This window comes from Gadus morhua, chromosome 14 (assembly GCF_902167405.1).
Source record: "Gadus morhua chromosome 14, gadMor3.0, whole genome shotgun sequence".
Classification (NCBI taxonomy): domain Eukaryota; kingdom Metazoa; phylum Chordata; class Actinopteri; order Gadiformes; family Gadidae; genus Gadus; species Gadus morhua.
The window spans coordinates 22562059-22584784 of record NC_044061.1 but is presented as its reverse complement, the minus strand read 5'-3'; the positions used below and the strand labels follow the sequence as shown (position 1 = coordinate 22584784).

General features: G+C 41.4%; 1 protein-coding gene across 2 annotated transcripts; it reads right to left on the bottom strand.

Moving 5' to 3' along the window:
- Positions 1 to 356: 356 nt before the first annotated feature.
- On the bottom strand, positions 357 to 21441 carry LOC115558747 (chromodomain Y-like protein 2). 2 transcript variants are annotated; one of them, XM_030377162.1, is made up of 7 exons: positions 21081 to 21441; positions 10384 to 11029; positions 7846 to 8063; positions 3210 to 3382; positions 2892 to 3102; positions 2642 to 2785; positions 357 to 2548 (listed from the first exon to the last, which is right to left on the bottom strand). In XM_030377162.1, the coding sequence occupies exons 1-7, from the start codon at positions 21102 to 21104 to the stop codon at positions 2390 to 2392; spliced, it is 1575 nt and encodes a 524-aa protein (XP_030233022.1). In that variant the 5' UTR covers positions 21105 to 21441; the 3' UTR covers positions 357 to 2389. The 2 variants fall into 2 exon arrangements, with proteins under 2 accessions (XP_030233022.1, XP_030233023.1); XM_030377163.1 differs by lacking the exon at positions 21081 to 21441 and adding an exon at positions 20838 to 21034.
- Between the last annotated feature and the right edge of the window lie 1285 nt (positions 21442 to 22726).

Genomic DNA, 22726 nt, shown 5'->3' with positions numbered 1-22726 from the left:
GTATTTGTTTGTAGTGTAATGATGAAAATAAAAATCGTTGATTAAAAAAAATATATATATTTTTTCACATAGTTCATCAGTGAGGTCAACCAAAAGATTACACTGAACGCAGCTCCAAGATTGATTCACTAACCTTCTCTAAACCATATTTAAATTGTAAGTTAATTATGTGATTAACATGTATGATGAACATGTTCACTAATCTTGATTGAAATGTTTACAGTGGCTGTGTTGTAATATACGATTAATGCTGGTTATGGGTTACCCATAGAAAAGGAAAACAACTAAAATATGTTCTTAAGCATATTACTTTGATGTGTCCAAAAATGGACTAATGGATTCAAATAATACATACCTGAATGAATATAATTAATTTATTCATCATGACACTTTATTCATCATTATTTATATTGTGGATAATTCAGAAAGTTGTGGAGGGATTGAGGGAATGGAAAATGGCACAGCAGACTGTAAATAAAATTTCAAATAAATACAAAAATAAACTGCTTTCAAACACTACTTACAATGCCAATACAAAACATACCCTGTAATAGAAAGTATTCTGGCAGGCAATACATTTATATCTACAGTATATTACATGCAGTTCATTACACAAATGGCTAGCCTCTATAGTCTATGCACTGCCTGTGTCTGATTGGAAAACTGGACAATCCTCTGAATTATTCAAACTATTTTCCACAGAAGTCGTTATTTTTTGGTAAATTAAAAACGTAAATGCAATAGAAGTTTATGTATGTATATCATTTCATGAAACTAACATCACATGTGATTAAGTTCTACCTTGGTTTCAGCTTCACAATACAGAACGTAGACAACGCAGACACCAAACAAACACCTTACGGTGATGTCCATGACAAACAAAAGATCAACTTAAAAAAAACATAACATGTACATGATCATCAGACTTTGGTAAACACGATCTATATCCAACACATTCAACACACCGTAGAGTACGATATCTTTTGCACTAGTTTGATAGATTATTACAACCAATATAGGCCCTATACACCTTTGTGATACACTAGTGTGATGCATACCATTTGCAATGTGTGATGTATACCAAAGCAATTTAATGTTTCACTTTATTAAGTGGCCACTAATACGATTTCATCTTTCGTGCAGATTATTACGGTTTCAGTGTTATACAAATCAATATCTAATAGCCGAAATGCCCCCACCCCCACCTTAATGGGTTCAAACTTGCCAAAGCTTCTTCAAGAAGTCAATGTATTCTTGCAGCTACACTAATCACAAGTGTAACATATGTTGAGAATATAATACAGACGAAAAGAAAGTGAACAATTTGAGGGTGATTGTAAATAGCCATGATCTGGCTATTTACAAAAAGTATGGTCTCTTTTTAATTAGCCTAGATCAAAAAGTGTGATGCGATAAATATGTCAGTAATATTAGATTTCATTCTGCTAATTTACAATATTCCTTTAAGTCTTTTTTTAAATAATTATAAGTACTTTATGAAGAAATAAATAATTTAATTCAAACTCTTGCAACTCAATGGCATATAACAAATCAATGTCATTAGGACTGCTTTGAGCACTCAATGCCATTGTGGAGTTTAAGTCTGTCCATAGAAATTATGTATCTAAAAGGGAGAAACTTGTGCTTCACTCGGATGCAAACTTTGGTTTTTTTGCTAAACTAACTCAATGGCTTGAATAGCGACTCGTGCACAGACCATCAGCAGACATGGAAATCTATATTCATAAGAATGTACAACAAAGGCTGACCATATATTCACTTTGTACACAAAGCTTACTTTTTAAATACAAATATACATATATCTCTATCTCAATATATTATATATAATATATTACGTTTCATTAAATAAATTATTTCGAAACATAGGCGATTGCATGTACACATTTCCGAACCTTTCACAAAGCTTTCAAACTCATACAAACAGTCTATGTTTCTTCCTAGAAGAGGATCATTCTCTGATATATAATCTCTAAAATGATCAGGCTGGCGTTAAACGTGGGCTCAGTGTATTTCTCTATTCTTCTAAGAAAACAAGCCAAACTTGTTAAATGGGCTGTAATGGTAAAACACCACTGAACCTAAGAGTTAATTGATAGATAACAAGACATTTTAGGTGGACAACAGCAGGTCACCTTTGATCTTTTCATTCCGTACGACGGTAATGAAAGTGTACAGGTTTACACAGGCCTTACCCTTTAAGCAATGAGCGTTTGGCCCTTGGGCCGTTCTTTGATTTCTTCGAGGACTGGGACAGTAGAATCACAAAAACATGAAGTTGCGCTTCAACGGTGACTGTTGAAGAAGCGTGCCCTTGCTGGTAGAGAGGTTGGTAAAATCCGCCAGGTTCCATGCATCCTTGCATGAAGGGTCAGTTGTCATAGGCTTTATTCTGCATGTAACCGAAGAGAGCTTCCAGACCTTTGGTGGAGCACCACAACTGTCTCAACATCTGGCACTCCTTCTCATTCACCTCCTCTAACACAGGTCTCAGGATGCCCCTCACGAGGCATTTGGATTCTTCTAGCACCTGGGGGTCAGAATGGGACAGGGTCACCTTCATTATACCAGCACTTATTAGATAAAGAGAAATAATGAGCTCTCTTGTTGGTTGGGTACCTACCACAGAGCTACAAAGAGCCATTTCCCTCACACGTATCATCACCTCCTGGTTAAATGTGGCTGGCCAGAAGACCTGTGAAACCAGACCCCGGCTGCATGCTTCTTGTGCTGTGAGCTTTCTCCCACAGAACAGCATCTCATTGGCCTAGGATTTGAAAAAATTTGGTGAAACATGAACATTGTGGACCGTGGAGTAAATATTTACAAATAAACTGGGTTCACTGACAACCCTGATTAATAGCGTGACTGACCAGCGCCACACCCAGGATCTGGGGAAAGGTGTAGGAGGAGCAGCCAGAGGGCGTGAGACGGAGGGCTGCACACGGGGTTTGGAACCAGGCTCTCTCGCTGGCCCACACCACATCACACAGAGGCAGGATGGAGGCCCCAAGGCCCAGAGCAGGGCCGTTCACAGCCACCACAATGGGCTTCTTGAAGTGGATGAATGCCAACACCAGATCCCTGAATGGAGCAAGTTTGTTTTATTAAAACTCAAGAGGATGTGGTGGATTCTGGGAAATGTTGTGTCTGGTAAATCCTGTTGTCCTCAGCAAGTCCCCTTTTCTTACCGCACAGCCTCTGCAATGCGAGTGCTCTCTTTCCTCCGGTCTGTGGACAGACGCCCTATGAGGTAGGAGGGCTCCAGGCCGCTGCAGAAGACAGTCCCCACGGAGGTCAGCAGCAGCAGTTTACTGTCATCTGCAGCTGCATTGCCCAAGGCCCGACAAACTTCCTTCATGATCTTTAAAAGAAAAAAGGGGGATTTCCTTTTCAAACTAACAAATACAAAATCTCTGTACATTGTACCAAGATCTCTGTACAATATCTGGGCTACGTAGGATTTAAGAATACTTGCAACACTGCTGAAATGAATAGATTGAGATTGTTTTCCAATAAGCGTATCAAGTTAAAATGGTCTGATTGTCGGTCATCGGTCACTGAGTAATGACTGACCAGGACAGGCTTTTAAGGGGACAACTCCTGGGTATTGATGGGTTTGTACCTGCCGAAAGGACATCATAATTAAACTCGATTGGTTCTCCAGTTTAACTCGCTCAATACAAACATTATCTCTCCTGAATTACAGCAGGACACATTTTTTTATAACAATCTGATTGACATCTGCCTCAGGTTCATCACAATGTGGCACGACAAAAAACGGCAGACAGTTATGGAAGAAGCTGTTATGCTTTTATGCCCCATAAGAGGCACCATGTGTTCCACAGAGAGTTAGATGCAATGAAGCCAGCAGGCCTCTGCAAATATGGATAAGAATAGAGATTTGATTATGGAATGATGACACCCTAACGCGGCAGACCCAGAAAGGCATCAGGTGCAGTTTGATTGCACTGCGACACCCCCTGCCGAAGCCCCCCACTCCACCTGAGGGGGGCCGGGGAAAATGAAATTGAGAAGGCCTTCAATTCGGCAGATCCATGACCATTATGAACACATTCTAAGCAAACGGTGGCCAGTTCAACAGTATAGGCTCCCTCAAGTTTCTTATATTTTATATTATATTACTCTGGTTCCATTTCATCTTGTATTCTACATTTTACACAATCACTAGACTGGTAGAGACTTTAAAATGAACTACCTGACTTCTAAAGAATAACCTAAATATCTGCACATAAACCTTCTTTGCATTTAACCACAATTACAGAAACATTGATGTAATCAAAGATCAAGTTCCCTCCAAACCAAATTCAAATCCATTTTTATTGTTGTTTTTATGTTGTCTTCCTTTGGAGATAGATAATGATTTTATGTCACTCTCTTTGCTTAGCTTGACGACGGAGAAGAGGAATAAAGAGATTCTGGGAGATCTTGCCACCAGGGGGAGTAGCATTAGAAACGTGACATGTGGTATCCCTGATGGAATTTAAATGTTTTGATTACTCCTCTCCATTTGTTTTGGAAATTTTGAGCATGTTCTGCATTTATATTGTGTAGGCTCTATTGTACTTCCCCTATCTCAAAACTAAACAAAAAAATGTGTTGATGCATCTGGGATAGCCATTAATATACAAAGTTTATGTATATTAAACATTTATATACATTTGAAACTACCTTGGCACACACAGTATTCAATTAGGACAGTATCCCCCTTAAACAAGTAGGACTGATATACAACACTACTACAGATACTTTCTTATTGAATATCTAGTGTTTTTTCACAATTTCTTGCTTTGAAAAATAAGGCTGCCCAGGACATTGAGTCCGGCATTATAAATGCCAGACTCAATGTAAGAGACACCCCATCAATTGATGAAGATCTTGATTGTGTCAATATTCTTTACAATCTTACACCCAACCACAAACAACTGTTAAGCCCAGTGGGAAGTTTTGAATCATTAGGTTGATTTTACATTTAATTGCATCAATCAGAAAATTAAAAAAAATTCTGCCCATGATACACCAGAACATATGAATGCATTAAGGAGTCATAGCTGAATGGTGATCACATCATGTCATTTTTTCTGTAGAAAGCACAAGTTTATTCACGTCTATGAAACCAGGCTCTCCCTATGTCATGTTTTGACAGGCTTCAGCGAACAAATGCATACACAGAATCCTTACAAAAAGGGTAATCATATATATTAAGCTGTGTAGAATACTACGCTACTCTCTCATCCCACAACACAATGTACCAAGGCCGGGGAACAAATGCTTGCAAACCGTGCTCATATGGTCCGGTATCCTCCACTAATACCCACACCAGCGTGTAGTGATGGAGGGGTGGTGGAAGGGTCACCACGAAGCTGCCCATTACGTTTCATGTAGTGAGAACTCGGATCGATATGAACGGTACGCTGGCGTCTATGATGGCGCCGGGTCATCATTGCTTTTAATCCACCTGTTGCCATTAGGCAACCACAGGTCTATGCTCTCCAACGCAAGTCCATCAGAGTGGTGCTACGGGTGGCGGACAGAGCAAGCACTGCTCACACCCTTGGTATTTAGATAACCCTTAGCTTTCCCATAGCCATGTTACTGCTTGTATACAGTATGTAACGTCACATTACTTTTGAGAAGTTGTCGTCATTTAATGGTTGCATTCATCACCAATCAGTACAGTGGAAATTAGGAGGTGCTTTGTTTTAGCGGCCATTTTGGTTCCTTGAGGTGAAGCAGAATGGATAAAAGGCTACATTTTACATTTGAAGGTGTAAAAGCAGGAAGGGAGCTCTAGTCTAGAGCTTGGCTGAGTAGAACCAGCAACTTTGCAAGGGTTTGTCCTGCATTGAAAAGGCTAAGGCGGCCCACCTAAGACTTTTTTTTCCTCTCCGAATAATAATCATATTCACTCAAGTATATTCTAATTAGTGTATAATCCAATGAAAATAAGAATTGTTGGGTTGTAGGGCCGACTGATGAATGGTGAACGATCAATACCTAGAACAGATGGTGATAATTATAGGTAGATGAATGCAGTTACTATGGATGCAATAAGAGGATTGTGTGATGAGAAACGAAAATAGGCCGTTACCTCCACATTTACCTACAATAGTGACCATGGCGACTATGACAAAGATTGCAATTCTACCTTGTTGAGGTAAAATTTATGGCGCTTTTTTCGGTAACCAGAAATACAGTACCTGCTGGCACCTTACACAAGACTGTCCAGTACAGGCCACCGTAGTCTGTCAAATTAAACACTTTAGGATTCTTTCCGCTGGTTAGATGTGTTTGGATGTCTAATATCCTTGTTAAGACTATTCGGAAACTTGCCCTCAATTAACATAATTAACAAATGGTTTATAGCTATCCAAATTAAAGAAGGCATCAGTCACCAATTATACTTGTGACTTTTTACCATTTCAATAAAACAATAATCTTTAAAGCAGCTATACAACCCATAAAAGGCAGACTGCAATACGTTTTTGGAGGATGATAATTTAGGAGGACATGATATGTGGGCGAGCAATCATAAAAGAATAGCCTGGCTTGTTAGGTCATCAGATAACGTTTGCAGTCCTCTGACATGCAAAGTAACCACCTAAGCCTTATTTGGAACTAGGGAAAGTCATGTATGTCACTTTACATCATGCAGTAGCTGAGCAACTAGCACAGGTGTTATTAGTTATGTCAGCATAGAATTATCACTCTGTATTTTCAATATCTGATTCAGTGGCCTTTGCCAATGTCAGTCGCACGTCTAATCACATCCCTCGGTTTAATGAATAGATCACTATGATAAAAATGATTGTTACACAAATGAAGTGGCCAGTTTTGTGCGACAGTCACCAGAGCCGTTACCTATAAATTCATTCAGTGTTTCAACGGGCGAGGATGCTGTTCAATGGGAAGGGCTGACACAAGGCGCAAATGGAACACAAGCCGCGTTGGTGAGCACTGATCACAGAGCATCAGTGGTAATGGAGGATGACAATGAATCTAATTCCACTTTCCTCTCTGCACGGAGGAGAGTGTGAATGATGCGGGGCAATGTCGGAGTCCATTTGTGGTTGCTCAAACCTTGCCCTAAAATGCATTTTCCCTAATCCTATCAGAAACATGGGCTTTACAATGAGTGGCAGGAACAAAGCGGAGCGGGAACGGGCGGTGATCTCTTTGTTGCCAAGACAACCTAACCACAGACGAGGGTGTAGATCCGAACAATCAGTTCAACACTTGAAGGCCCCTATCAATAGATCCATAACGACAACCAGCAACAATAATCAACAAATACTTGTCTGTAGGGTGCGGCCATGAATGAAGTAATTTTATATGGGATATCCAGAATCGATCAACACTGGGTGTTAGGTTTGTAACATTGACAAGTTGGTAGACAGAAAAGCATGAGAAGAGCCACACGGTGGTTTAGGAGAGGGGGAATGGATGGGCAATTAAACTGTTTCCCATGCGTGATACTCTGGTGAAGAGGGCCAGCCTAAGCCTTCCAATTATTATTGTTAGAGTTTTCACAAATACAATTTCTGACAATGTCACTAGGTCCCGACATGGACAATTGCAAAAGATCCCACTATTCTGAAACCGACAACTTTTCTGAAGTACCAAAACATTTTCCTTTTCAACCTTTCGTTCAACGTTTAATTTGAAACCAGACGCTATTCATCAACGCTACATGGAGGGGTTTTTCAATTGGGTGATAGATTGAAGGGATAGATTTTAAACTAGAGAAAAAAAATCATTAAAAGGGATGTCATTCACCATTTACCCAGAAGGCTCAGCTTTATTTACCTCAGGTGTCAAGGCATTTCTGTCTGTCGTTTGGCTGGACAGCAGCACGTGCGTGAAGCCTTCTTCCTTCCTGACCACGATGTCCCGGAAACGGCAGAGTGAGTCGCTCTGCCGTACGTTGTATCTCAGCCGCTTGTCGAACACGTATCCCCTGTCCTCCCCCAGCTTCCGCTTGGCCGAGCTGTGCAGATGAATCCTCCCGTTGGCCAAAGGGGAGCCTGGAATACAGGGGAGCGTAGAGGAGGGTGTTGAACAGGTCCATACACACACACAATGAACAACTTTTTTGTTTATACAGACATGACTAATGAAACAGCAATGGAAGCCATGTCCGCAGCAGACTCACTGTTTGTGTTGTGAAAGCAAGCCAGTTTTATTATACTTCAGAAAATAAAGAAAATAAAGTAAAATCCCGGGACAAGTCTTATGCGCCAATACTGCGCTTACACTTGGTATCAGAGCCAACCAGAGCTTACACGTGATCGAATGAAGTCTTAAAGTGATCAACAGAAATAGGTATGTTTTTTCTAATTATGTTATTAAGGGTTATCAAGGTGTCTATTAAGCATCCGAAAATGATGTTGCATGAAATCCATTGCGATCCCACGTCATTTCTGTATCGATTATAGTCTTTACCTTTAAGCCAGTAACATCAACTGAGTCTGTGTACCTTCGTGGCTACATAGCCAAGCATGTGACCAATTAGCGTACACTCACGAAGCCAAGGCAGCGGCCAATTAACCTGCATCACATTAAGGCCACGGTGTCACAGGCCTGTAATAAGCCTGTCCAATCATGTAATTGGCAAGAATTACATGATCTGCCTACCTACCCGACTACCTACACCCACGCTGACTGTGCACTCAATGCGCATGACCAGAGTCTTCCACAAGGCTAAGCCGACCTATTGCTAAATCTAGTGAGCTAGTCAATTGTTTGGGGAAAGTGACTTTGGGGGGAGGCCTGAATGAGTGATTACTTCGGTGGGATACTTTCAAAATCTAGCTTGCTCTGGCTTGTTTCTCAAAATGCCATGCCTGACTTTAACCCACAATACTATTGCAGCTCTGTTAGTTGATTGATTAGAGGCAATAAGAATGACATATGTTTTTGTTGGCCGTAGAGTTATGTCCTAGCTTTGTCTTGCACAAAAGGTTGGCTTCTATTTGCAGCCTTCTAGATGGACACTCACAATACTTGTGAGTACTAAGTAGGATATACATGTTGGTAAGAAAGAGATTTTGGCAGGGAGAAAAACTAAATAATGGTTCTTTATCCTTTAATCTTTCATAGGTCAGTACTAACATGTTCCAGGAAAAGTTGCATGTAATTGGATCTTTCTGCTGAGTGGTGTATTCCATTTTGTAGTCCTACAATACAGCTCAAAATATATGTAGAAATATGGGTGACGTTTTTAAACATGATTTGATATCACGATGTCCTGAGATTCATTGAACTATAAGTGTAACATGATATCAATGTTCATGATGTTTGCGATAAAAAGGACAAATAAATATCGCTAACATCACTCGGCAAATGGATGCAAAAGGAATGCAACGTAGCTCTTTGTACCACTTGATAAATCAACAAATGTTATTAAAGGTTTCTGTTTTTTATTGCAAGGGGAACCTTGACTTAAATAACACAAATCTGGAAATGTAGTGAGAGTCGAAACCTTTTGGTCCAGTCAAGCCACATCTCTTGAAAAAGAAAATATTCCTTTTAAGATACCTAATGAATGATTAACCAATGTGGTGTCAGCCCTGGACTGTTGACCGGGAATGACAATACTGTTATCAGAGTTTGGTTTAAGATGACTGAAACAGGAATTCCAAAACCCTTATTGAAGCAACCCTAGCCATCGCTAATAAGTAGAGGTTGGGGTTAGTAGAATAGATAAAATAAAACACCTTTTAAACCTAAAATTTGAGCATGCTTCATAAGGAGAGGGTGCTAAGGAGAACGTGCAATACAGTGAAACGGTTGCTCTTCAACGTCACTGATTGTAACTAAAGCTCTTAAGTATCATTGTTGCACTGGTTTTAAAACACAAGAAGATCTCAAAAGGAGGTTATGGCTTAGAATCCAACAATGGCTTTTCTATGTTGAGTTTTCATGATCTCCGAATGAACACATGCGTTTCTGCCAACCGTATACGCATTGTATGGTAATTAGTGGACTCACTTGGGTGCTGCTGCAAAAGAGCATTGGTGCTTTGCAAAACCCACCCAGGGGTTAAATAAACTACAGGTTAAACGTTGAAATTAAATAAATGATGTGCCATCCAACATTGAGCTCCATACTACGTCATAGGGTAACTAAATAGACTAAAAATAACTAACTTTGATGAAACCCAATCATGACTTGATGAGCCAAGCGTTATCTTTAGAATTCCAGTATTCTACTTCCAGTTAGTTCTGATCCTGTAACACAATCGAACGCAAATTGAACATAGCACGTACAACCCAGCTCTTTGGTTAATATACAGTTTAAAGTATATCCCCATGCATTTAACCGTTCAAATGACCATCGGCTCACCTAGGTTTTCAGCGCGCTGTTGCCCAGGATTAGCCACGTCCGCCAGGGTCCTCTCCCCCTTGTCTGGAGGAGGCCTCGGAGTCCTCGACGACGCCCGGTATAAGACAGGCTCTGCCTCTCCATTCTGAAGTCCGTTGTGCGAAGCCCTCATGGCGGGAACAAACTGTAACTGCCGGGGCGAGGTGGGCTTGAACGTCATCACTTTGTTAATCCTCTCCTCCGGAGCCTGCTTGCCCACCGCTCCCCCACCACCCACCCTCTGCTTCTGTGTCCTCCCTGGATCCCCGCCCCCCCCGACCACCACATCCACCCCGGCCACGTCCCCCCCTCTCCCCCCAGCGCGGGGATCCGAGCTTTGCCTCTTCTTACGGGTGTCGGCGCGGGCTCTGAAGGGGTCCGGGTGAGCGGGGCGGGCGGTGGCGAGGGGCCGCGGGCCGGACGGCGCTCCGTGGAGCATCTTTGGGGGTTTGAGCGGCTTGTGCGGGGCGTGCAGTCGCAGGCTGTTGAACTGGTCGATGAACTCCTCGCAGTGCAGCAGGTGGTTCTCCGGCTCCCATGTGTCCTGCCTCCTGCCGTAGCCCTTCCAGCGGATCAGGTACTCCCACTTGCCCTTCTTGTTTCGCCGCTTGTCCACGATTCGCTCCACCTGAGGGGGCGACGTGCGCGCACACACACACACACACACACACACACACACACACACACACACACACACACACACACACACACACACACACACACACACACACACACACACACACACACACACACACACACACACACACACACACGATTCATTTATTCGGAAGGCCCATTGCTACAACGCCACAGCATCCAAATAGTAATAAAGAGCCCATTATGTCTCACACAACAACACAAACATTGTGTAAGTATTTACAACCAAGTTAATCAGTCGATAAATATCAAGGGTAGATATGACAGCACCTAGGATTGCTGACACAGAGCAGACACACACACACACAAACGCAAACGCGCACACGTGCACGCACACACGCACGCACGCACGCACACACGCCATTTACTATTGATTTCTTATTTTCAATCAAACGTTTCCACCTTCAGTTGGAGACATGTGACAGGAGACCACTGCAAACAAGTGTAGGGTTTGGAAAAATGGTCTATGGCACGCAGGCCAAATATTTGCATGTTTTTATGTAGCCATTATTTTGTGTATGAATAGCGTACTACTATGACTGATGCTGAAGCGCTTTTCAATAGAAGTGCACATAGAAGCCTTGTTTATAGAACCTTCTGCTAATCACTGTCACTCGTGGGTGACCTGCATCTGCTCATCCAAAATTGTTCTGTCATTTGTGAAAGCCGACAGCAGAGCTCTGACAGCATTATGAAACAAACAAAAGAGGGCACCATGTATGCTATTTGCATAGATTAAGCTAAAATAACATACAAGCATTTGATTAAAGATTCAGTGAAATCAAATGTCAAAAAAACGATACATTGTCCAATACAAAGTCGATCTCAATTATTATCCATCATAGGTATAAAGAAATAAACACAATTTCACTTCAATGCAAAGAGCCCTTTTGAATGACTATTAAGTCCTTTCTAATGTCCTTTCCTGGGTGTGTTGAAGCCTAAAAGGCACACGTTGTGAGCCGGAGATAGGGAACATCCACTGTCAGGGAGAGATAAGAGGCCAGAGTTTAGCCGAGAGGAGCTCCTAGTCTACTATCATGAGGAAACCCTAAACATAACTGTGGCTTCTGTCAGGGTCACAGCCCTCACTCACACACCAGTTCAGCCTGACATTTGACGCATACCTCACCACTGAGGTCCAGCATATGCACAAGCAGACTTCCCTAGTGCATGCTAAACTGTTTGAAAGGGCTATACTAAGTTGATGTGTATTTGAATTGAGTGTGTAGATATGTAGAATAATTGCCAATGTAATTCTACAGTATTGTTCCTACAAGTAACACTAGAACTATATCGGCGCCTAGTCCAATACTTTGGCTGCATTTTTTCCTTCTGATATCACAACTTTTAGCATATGTTAATGTAAGCACAAACTACGTAGCTGAAAATGAATGAGATATAAATAAGAAATGTAGATAAAAAACTGTTTTGCCCATGGGATATTTCAACACTTGATATCTTTCATATTGTTGAACTAGAGATTCTATTGAGTTTAGTCATAACTCCAGGAAATCCAAACAAGCTCCAAAATCTGCTTCTGTTAACAATGCAGCAGGAGTCAAGAGTCTGTGATGTTGATCCCCTGCCAACACGAGTCCCTTCTCCAACAGCAATATATGACGGGTTAGGGAGAGCAGGGAATTAAACCCTCAACCCCACTTCCAGAGATTGTTAATGAAGGCACACTGAGAAATAGGGCTGCATCTCATTGCTGCAGCCCTAGCTCTGTATTGCATCAGAGCAACACCGAGAGACGGATGGTCGATTTATTTGGCCTCAATACAAAATAGCATGCAAAAGAAATGCTTTACACCTGGCTGGAGAAACCAGGGTTGCTATGGTTGTTTTGAAAAGGGATCATTTGATTCTTCCATTGGGATCCGATGAAATATATATAAACATAAATACATTTGCCCTATTTGATCAGCATAATCATTCAATCTAAAGAATATGTCGCATGAGGGCACAAGAATATGGTGCAACTCTTTCTGTAGAGAAAAATAAAAAAAATAAAATAAATAATGTCACCATGGAGCCGAATATCTTAACAGTGGGAGAAGTTGCGTCTACGAGTGCGAAAAAAGCTACTTAGCAAAAACAAAAGTACACAGACATAGCAGCCTTTTTTTAACACCTGAAAAAAGGAATTGTCAATTGGGGAGTGACGGACAAATTACATTTCCAGCTAGATATTTACCTGAATGTTATTCTGAAGAGTCTGGCCATTGGTAAACGTATAGTAGGAGTAAACTGTATAGAACAACAGGGATTCAATTAATCAATAATAATGATGAGACTACTCTCAGCGCATGACAGTGAAAAAACCAGCATGTGAAAACTCACTGGGGGCTGAATTCACCAAACACAGTGTTTTAATTATGGTAGTTGTTCAGTCTTTTGTGATTGACGTGACGTTTTTGTTAACATGTTCCACTATGTTGTGACTACACTTCTAGGCTTGACAACAAGTTCTTGACAGCTACATCTCCCGACAGCTTTAATTATTTTCTCTGCATAGAAGTCCAACATTGTGTTAGCAAAATGGAATGAGGCAGCGGCTATTAGTGGTTCTCAACCTATATGTTTCCACGTTTGCGCTGCAGGAAATATGTACTTTTCTTTGATGCTGAAAGATAGATAAATCTGGCGAGTCGTTTTCCATGTGGGAAAGATGCCTCGAAAAATACTGCGTCTAAATCCCTCATGGAATGCCGTACCATAAGCCCATCTCTATAACTAACCGCATGTGAATTACCTTCTACTGGGCAAAATTGTTTATAATACCTTCCCTCTCAACTGCTACTCTGAAACCTGTATTTATCATTGGAGTACTTATCTCAACGTCACCAACCTATTTGCTGGGATTCTAGGGAAGTGGCTCACTTAAAGTACATTCATACGTATTTTTCTCTTCCTTCCCCTCCCCCCCCCCCCCCCCCCCCAACGCCCACAAAGGGAAGTTACTCCCCAACACTCGAATCGATTGAATTTAACGCAGCTGTGGTTGAGATTCTCAAGTGTAGTGTTTGAGATGAGATCCGTGGTCGGGGGTTTAAAATTCAATAAATCCCTTGATTAACCTTCCTGGCACAGAAAGGCTGGGTTCCAAGGTAATTTGTTATTTTTTAAAGGTTAATGTTACAACAGAATTTAACGTGTCCGGATAATCTGCACCAGGTTTCATAATTATTTATTGTAGGATTTATTGTGTTTCCCAATAAAACTGGACAGTGAGTACAGCAATATTTCCACAGTCAACAACGAAATAATGTTGTTGAACATGAGCAGTGCCGTCTAAAACATGCTGGCATATCCATGACTGCGCTACTTCATCCCTCCCATCCCTCTCCTGAATGAGTCCCTCTGATCCCACTGTTGTAGCACTGTCTCTAGAGTACAGTCAGGATGGTGTGCAGCTACTACTATCACAGTAATGAGGTTCTGTGGAAACAGGGCCATTCAAGCAACGGTTTGTGTATTCTTGCGTCATGGCACTCCGCATGAGGTGAAGATCGGAAGTGTAATAACACATTCCACATATTAAGGAATGACCACTGCCAATAACAAGCTGTGAAGGCTGTAATGTAATGAGGGCCAAATGAGGTTGCACGCGCGCACACACACATACACACACACACACACGCACGCAAAAAAACATACATACGCACAAGCACGCACACACAAAGTGTGTGGACATGTTGTGTGTCTGTTCTTTCATCTTAAGTATACTGTACCCCACAGCCATTGCCATTGTGTTTATTATGTTGGAGCCTGCAACAAACAGAGCTGGAGCCACCATAAGTATACAGACATTAGAGTACCCTGTCCGGAATCTGGGGCCTCAGTTCCTCATTCGGCTTCTAGTTCATGGTAGGAACAATGCTAATATGGGAAATGTCCACATAGACTCCAGTCACGGCAGCGATGGTTAAAGTAGCTCTGCTTGCAAACGTATAGCATGAACATTGGACAAATAGGCTTTAGAATTTAGTCAAGCAGTATTATGGGTGGCCGACCATGTTGGTATAGCAAGGGGATAGATTGAGCTTTTGGCAAAGCCAACCCAACCTAGTTTTAGGTTAGGGTTAAGGCTTGGAAATTGTTACGTGTTCTCTGTATTTATCTAGCACCTTTTAAAGCAGGCTGTCACAAAGTGCTCTCGGACGCAGCCACCAACATCAACGGCTGCCCTGATAGAGCTTCCCACATCCACACACAATGGCTGAAGCAGCATACCCTCTCAGCGACTCTCTGCCTTTTTCGTGACAAAAAGGCACTTAGACGTCAATAAATCAAAAGGAACCCGAGTTCAGAACAGAGTCGAACATTCGCTAGGTGGTTTGTGGAGTTGGTAAAAATATAGGATTTGACCATGTGTATCTCAATTCGATTATTAGTAATGGGGATGAAATTACTACTTTTTGAACGATAAAGGGTGCACTGCTGGCATTTCTGTGTTAAAGCTTTACTCATCATTTTATACTCATCACTATTGACAACGGAACCTGGGAAATTAATTGCAGTTCAGATAAAGAAGCACCCGCCTCATTAAATTGCCACAGGTCTTGGTTCTGTATAATGCAAATTATTTATTGGACTGGACACAACAGTCTGATAACAAGACACAACGCATGCTGCATATTTAGCAGGCCAACAATTGACCAACATTGTCTTCCCCGGACTGAATATCCTTGTAATTTTTTTCTTTTTTTTGTGTGGCTTTAACATGTCATCTTCAGCACTAATGACAAGTCATATCATGTCATAATATATGACATAAGCGTGACATGTCTAGGGGTTAGGGTGTTGGACTCCCTTCTGTTTGTGAGGCTCAGGCAGAAGATAATGATGAGGACTTCCCTTAAAGGTCTTCATGTGGTTTGTGGTAGGTGGTGGCAGAATCACCCTGTATAAATCATTGGGGCTCATAGGAAAAAAAAAAGATATATAGTTTAATAGTTTGCATCTTGTTCATTCTCATCTTATGTACTTTCGAAGTTCCTGGTTTACAATTACGTTTTTTATATATTATATTTCATATTTGAATGGGTTTTGGCCATAGACCTATTTGAAGGTCGTTCATTCAGTCCTGCCCTCAATGTGACAAATATGCTGCTGTTGGCAAAAACTCACATAAATACAATATTTGGAGAAGGCTAATTTACAACCTCAAAAAAGGACCAATGGGTAACTTAATGTATAGTGCATTCATATTCTTTAGCCTATGATACAACAGGTTTTAAGTCTCTGGTCACCCAAATCGTTGCTTCAAAATGTTTTGGAGTTGGCATCCATACTCTGTCCATAGGTGATAAAACATGTTTACCAGTCAATATTTAGATATTGTATCCGTAACTGGATGTTATTAAGGCAGGCAATCTACAATTAGGAGTGACCTCGCACCTAATTGACCAATGGCGTTAATCATAAGCCTGACCAATCACAAACATTATTCTTCCCCCCAGGTCCCACACCATTTACACAGCTGGCTTAATAGACCATTTTCACAGGGGCATCATCTAAGGATGAACCCAGGTGTCACTCATAGCTGTTTGCTTTCTATGTACCAGGGCACGGGTGGACCATGGATTGTGTGCCCTGGTACATAAAATGAGCAGACCCATACATTTACATTTACATCTATCAGATGCTTTTATCCACAGCGACTTCATAGACGGTTCATACACACATTCACACACTGACAGCAGCAGTCAACCGGGCAAGGCGATAGCCAGCTCGTCGGGAGCTGTTAGGGTTAGGTGTCTTGCTCAGAGACACCTCAACACTCAGCTAGGAGTGAGTGTCGCACCTGTTCAATGTCTCCTTCATGGTTGTTCCGACACATTCAAAACCACTTTGTCGCTGCAGCTAATAGGCGATCCGCTTCGTCCGTGTGCTTGTTAAAAATTATGATATGAAATGAAATTATATCAAAAAATACTGTCAGGAATAATATAGAATGCTGACTGAAACCACCATGACAGTTGATTGCACAGCAGTCGAGCCTGGTAGATGTCCATCAAACTGCTTTTACGATATTACTACCATGCCCATTCCCTGGGAAAAACTCCAATGAGAAAATATAGTCATCATTATATAAAAAAATATTTTTTTGCAAATTTTGATGGATGACTTATAACAACATCGACCGTGAATTGATGTACAAATATCCCCCTTTTGAATTGAGTGACGAGGGACTTCAGGTGAAATGTCTGTACGAGGCTTTCACAAAAACCAGGGTTTACAAAGACGAGGCAGCAGTACAGCAAACCACTATTTTCATCTCCACCGAGTGCAACAATTTTTCATTCCTGTTTCCCGAAGCGTAATACAAATCAATTTGTAGTTAGACCAGTGTTTCCCCATTATACAGAGAAACCTCTGGGTCAGACTGCGGCTCTACCGTTGTGCAGAAGATCAGCACTGTGTGATGTGGAGGAAAGCACTGGGAGACGTCCAAGGAACCGGTTCAGGGTCATGTGGCTGATGGAAACTAATTTAGGAGGGTGTTTTAAATAAATGGCGAGCGACGTTCAGAGCGAACGCTTAGTGGTGCTTGTGGTTTAAGAGATGCTGAGTAATACTAAGTAGGGGTGAATGGTGTTGGATTGGTGCACCGCAGGGGGGCAGTCTCAACGAATAGACAAATTTGATGCCCACCATCCCACTCAGTCACACTGAGAACAGCCCCGGCGAGAGATAAAAATACAGATTGCTACAAAAGGCAGAGACTGTATATTTTCTGCTGCAAGTTAAACATAGTCGCCGTTTAAAAAGATATTTTGGGGGCTAAAAGTGTGTCTGCGGAGGTGGGGACATTCACCCTCTGCAGGCTAATTGAAAATTCAGCTTCAGACATACTAGAAGCAGTAGACAAGTAGTTGTCTGACAGAGATGGTGATGAGAGATGCTGTTATAATCAGTGAATAAAGTAGTATAAGAGGAACATCAATTTAACACGATGGTTCAAATGTAGGACTCTGTTTAGTAGCTACCTTAATTTAAAGGGGGATAGAGTTTTTTTGATTTTGGCTTGTAATTCCTTCAAATAAATTTGAGCTATGAGACTGCACTCCAATAAGAAAATAAAGATGATCTTTAGGGCTGGCCCCTCATAGTCGACTAGCCGACCTATTAGTCACAGGGCGTTTTGACGACTATGGTTTGTGGAGGTTGAATAGTCGTATTTTCCTGGTATGATAAAGGATCAGGCCCAGGGTTTCATTGTTGTTGAATTAATATAGGTTCATTCACAAACGTCACCTGGCTTGCCTGGGTAGGTGGAGTTCCCAGACGTTAGACAAGTCAGCCGCATTACAAAGTACCCCGCCCAAAACAGTAGTTTAACTAAAACACATTTCAACCGGATACGTCTCATCGTCCAATATGTCCAAAAGGCTCTCCGGCAGTAAAAACCCGAAAGACAACAACCTATTGATGGTCCTATTTACACAAAAGGTTGGTTTTAGACAAAACCAGTACTTGGTTTTGAAATCTCAAAAGGAAATATATATGTTTTCCCGAACTAAACAGAATACAAAAGGTTGCACAAAAGACTAAGTCATTGCCAACAATCTTGTCTTGTGGTGTTTGCAGCGTCAACACAAGACTGACGTAGCTCATTGCTACGTCATGGCCTACTTTGTCCCTGATAATATAGGTTTTAAGATGGCATGTGCTTCATGATGTATTCGTTAAAGAGGTAACACATGCATTTAGTTCAAAAGGAAAAGGAATGACCAAATTGACTGTACTAAATCACACAATTACCATAATTCATCAGAGATGAAGGAAACATGTTAAATCAAAATACTGGCTCAATGCTACAGCTATGCCTTTCCTTAAAAATGTCTGTTCCTGGTGGGAGTGCTTGTTTTTGTTTTGGCCTGTGTTTTATGATTCACCAGTTCTGTAAGTATACTCCCAGTAAACCCGGGATGCCAGATATAAAACAAATTGGCACACAAACACAGCGTGCCGCAGTCACATAAACAAGAAAACGAACTGGATCTACTGAGATTGGCCTAGATTCCCAATTTAATAAAGCCGCTTTTGATGACCAGAACCGTGCTCAAAGACAGGTAAATCTTCGAGGTGCCTTTGAAAGAAGGATACAACTTAGAGCCCTAAAGGACTTCAAGACGGTCTCCATATGAGCTGGTTCGTAAAATGTGCAACGTAATGTATACATTAGCCTATAGACTTACTGTGTAAGACTAGTCGTTGTTTGTCATTGTCAAAATAGAATAATTGCGCTCGGCTCAAAATATAATTTTGTGATGGCTGGTCTCGTGTTTGTTCAGTGTCCCCAACCTGGCAACCCATGTGAGCTTCCATTCTGGGAGGAGGGGGTTTGTAGCGACAACTCTACTTTTATTGTGAATTTGAATACAATTTCCATTTTAAACGTGTGAATGTTACATATTTTACCTTTAAGTTGCTTATAGCAAATCCTCTGCCTGCACTCTGCAGTCAACATTGGTGCGCTAATTATCAAGATACAATAGCTAAACTGTAATGTATTCTGTAGGCCTGTATAGCCTGAGGTGTGTGGCCTTTCTCCATCTTCATAGCAAGCTAACAACTTTGTAAGAAAACAAACACCAGTAATTGTGAAGGGTTATGCGCTTGAAAGAAAACTGTATTGTTGTAAAGGAGTAATTTATCTAAATATTGATTGAGTTTTTGTTGTTGTTATTCCCTTAACCGAAAGATATCGTTGCGATTGGACAGAGTCTAAGTAACAAAATTATAATGGTCCAATTGTAAATTAATCTAAGGCTAATTTGATTTTAACTTTTATCTTTGGAACTAAAAAACGATCCTCCTCGGAGTATGCACAAAAAAACCACAACACCATTGTAGTTGTGTGTATGGTTGTGTTATCAAGTAGCTATGGTTCAATAAGAAATATAGGCCTACATGAGATCAATCATATTGATTGCATTTGAATCTAATCAAAAAGGTAGATTGCAAGACAATTCAGATGATATATCAACAGTAAATAAAAATTTAATTGATGATGCAAATAAATTAAAGGTTGATCATGCATAGACCTATACGCTTAAGATGAAGTGTAGAGTTGATCTAACGAGTGGCGACAAAACAGCAGGCTGTGTCAGAAGCAGTCTTCTCTCTCAGCCAAAGTCACCTGTTGCTATCACCTGTTACTCTCGCCCTCTCTCTCCCTCATCCTACACACTCTGTTCCCATAGCCCTTCAGAGATCTATCCTGATTGGCCGTGGTCTGTCTGGAGTGGGACACCACACTTTTACATCTCCCTGAAACCGAAACATATGATATGACACACACACACACGCAGCGACACAGAGCTTGTCAATGGCCTCTTAGCATCCGAAGCGAGGTCAGGTGGTGAACACTGTCAGCCACCGAACACAGACACCGAGTAAACGACTTGGTCCTGAACACATCTCCAAAGTACAACCACTAACGGGAGACCACTAACCTCTCATCCAAGTGTTTGCACCCATCTATTTGGTTAACTTTCCCTCAAAACTAGACATGAGCGAATGCGGTATCAAATACTCACGTGAGTGTTAGTATTTCATATCGATGTATAGTATTCGCTCATGTCTAATTTGGGGGGGGGGGGGGATTTTGTAAAATATCAAACAAAATAGAAGTCCTATAGCTACGTGAATGCGCACCTTCACAACCACCATCCTCACTTCCACCACCGTAGCTATTCATGTCCGACAGCTCAGCACTACTGTCACTTTACCACCACTTTGAACTCGGCGACGTGCTACTTTACCTCCCCTAGTCATATCTCCACGTCGTTTCGGGTGAATCCGTATCTCAAAGTGGATTCGAAGCGGCGTAAAGTATATGCATAAATTATAGAAGCTCGTCTCCCGTAAATTGAGTTGTAGTTTCGCCTGTTAAAGGGCTTAGGAGGACATCGCCTTTTCCATACGCGACGACCTCCCTTTACTTCCTAATTACAATATTCGTCAGTGTACAACAGAGTATTTCCGTGGAACAGGCTCTCGCCTACCTCGTAAAGGTCTCCCGAAGCCATTCTGGGGTGCGGGCACTTGCGGCGCGGCGTTCCTGCCCGCCTTCTTGGTTTTTTGGTACGCTCGGCGTTTCGGTGGAAGCCCCGGTAGACGGGAATTAGCGAGCCGCCTTGTTATTCTGAGAAAGCTGCAGTAGCAGATCAGCAGACAGTGTCAATCGAGCACGGCGCTCTGCGATGGATCGCTCCACACTTAAAACAAACAACCTTCTGGGCGGTGCTGTTTACCCAATGCGAGGGAGGACTGAAATTAGTCCAGCTATGAATAAAGCCCGATGGTCACTCCGCTCCGTCCTGTGTTTGCAGTCCAACAGCAGAGGAGGAGACGATGGACTGGGCCTACTGGTTTCTGCTTGGGGACACTCCTGGAGTTGGTCTTATTCACGCTCGTCTGTCAAATTCCTTGTTTGGAAGACCTCAAAGTCTGAGTTATGTTTTAATAAAATGTATGATTGATGAATAATAATAAACAGTAAGAACTAAATGTTATAAAGGATAATTGCTTCTTATGTCCCCTAATCAATTATCTATTTTCTCTATCCCTTCTCTTCACCTTTAGTAGTTCTGAATGTTATATGAGATGTAGGCCTACATATTTTAGATGTTTTTTTATTGTATTGGTGAGAAAGGTATTTGCAATGCAATACGGTCATATTTTTTACTCTGGGTGTTTATGCAATAGTGTCAATATTCATTTTCGCTTTCAGTATTAGATCATTTCATGCCTATAAAGGCCTGACTAGTATACACTATAGGCTTGAAAGTAACAATACATAAGGGACGTGTGTATGAAAAACCAGAGCACAGGTGAGCACAATTCACATCTAAAATCCATTTAGGCAATTACAAAATCAATGCTGTAATTCATGCTTTGGCTCACACAATAATGAAGACTCATTTCAATGATTTATATCATTATAGTTTGGAAATGAGTAGTACATTGAAAATCACATGTTTGTACATTCTCATAATGTATGTGTTGTAGATCAAAGTTTAGCAAATCTTTGAGCAAACACATTGCTGTGAACTCATCCACATATTGCCCGCTGATGTTTTCATGGATTGCCTGTTCAATCTCAAACATTCAAATCTGATCTTTAACTCTGACAGGAAGGTGTCAGAGTAGAAAATCCCATCACATTTGAAAGAACCAACCTTCTCTTTCAGTGGTATGAATGCCAATTCCATTGTAAAGATGTATCTATTCAACCACTAACAATAATACACCAGAGCTGGTCAGTTGTAATGGCGATGAGTATAAGCGCAAGGCTACTAGGTATCATAGTGAATAGTAGATATGTACTTGTTATCCAAGTGAATAGATATCTCAGGCTTGCTTTGATGTCCAATTTCACACATTTGTTCCTAGCAGAAACCATAGAAGCTGAGACAAAATGGCTTCAAGACATGACAACAATGCCATCCAAAGCCCTCACACAGAGCGAGAGCTCGTTCTCTCAGCTCTGTCTTCCTCCTCTTAAACCTGACGCTGCAACCATATGATATCATAGCCATGAGTATTTTGTTTGCACTTGTAGTATAGTTCTCTGCCGACTGCTGGGATTACTTTGGTTCCACTTCCTTCTGTGTCATTACATAGTGCCTTGGTTTTTCATTGAAATGGG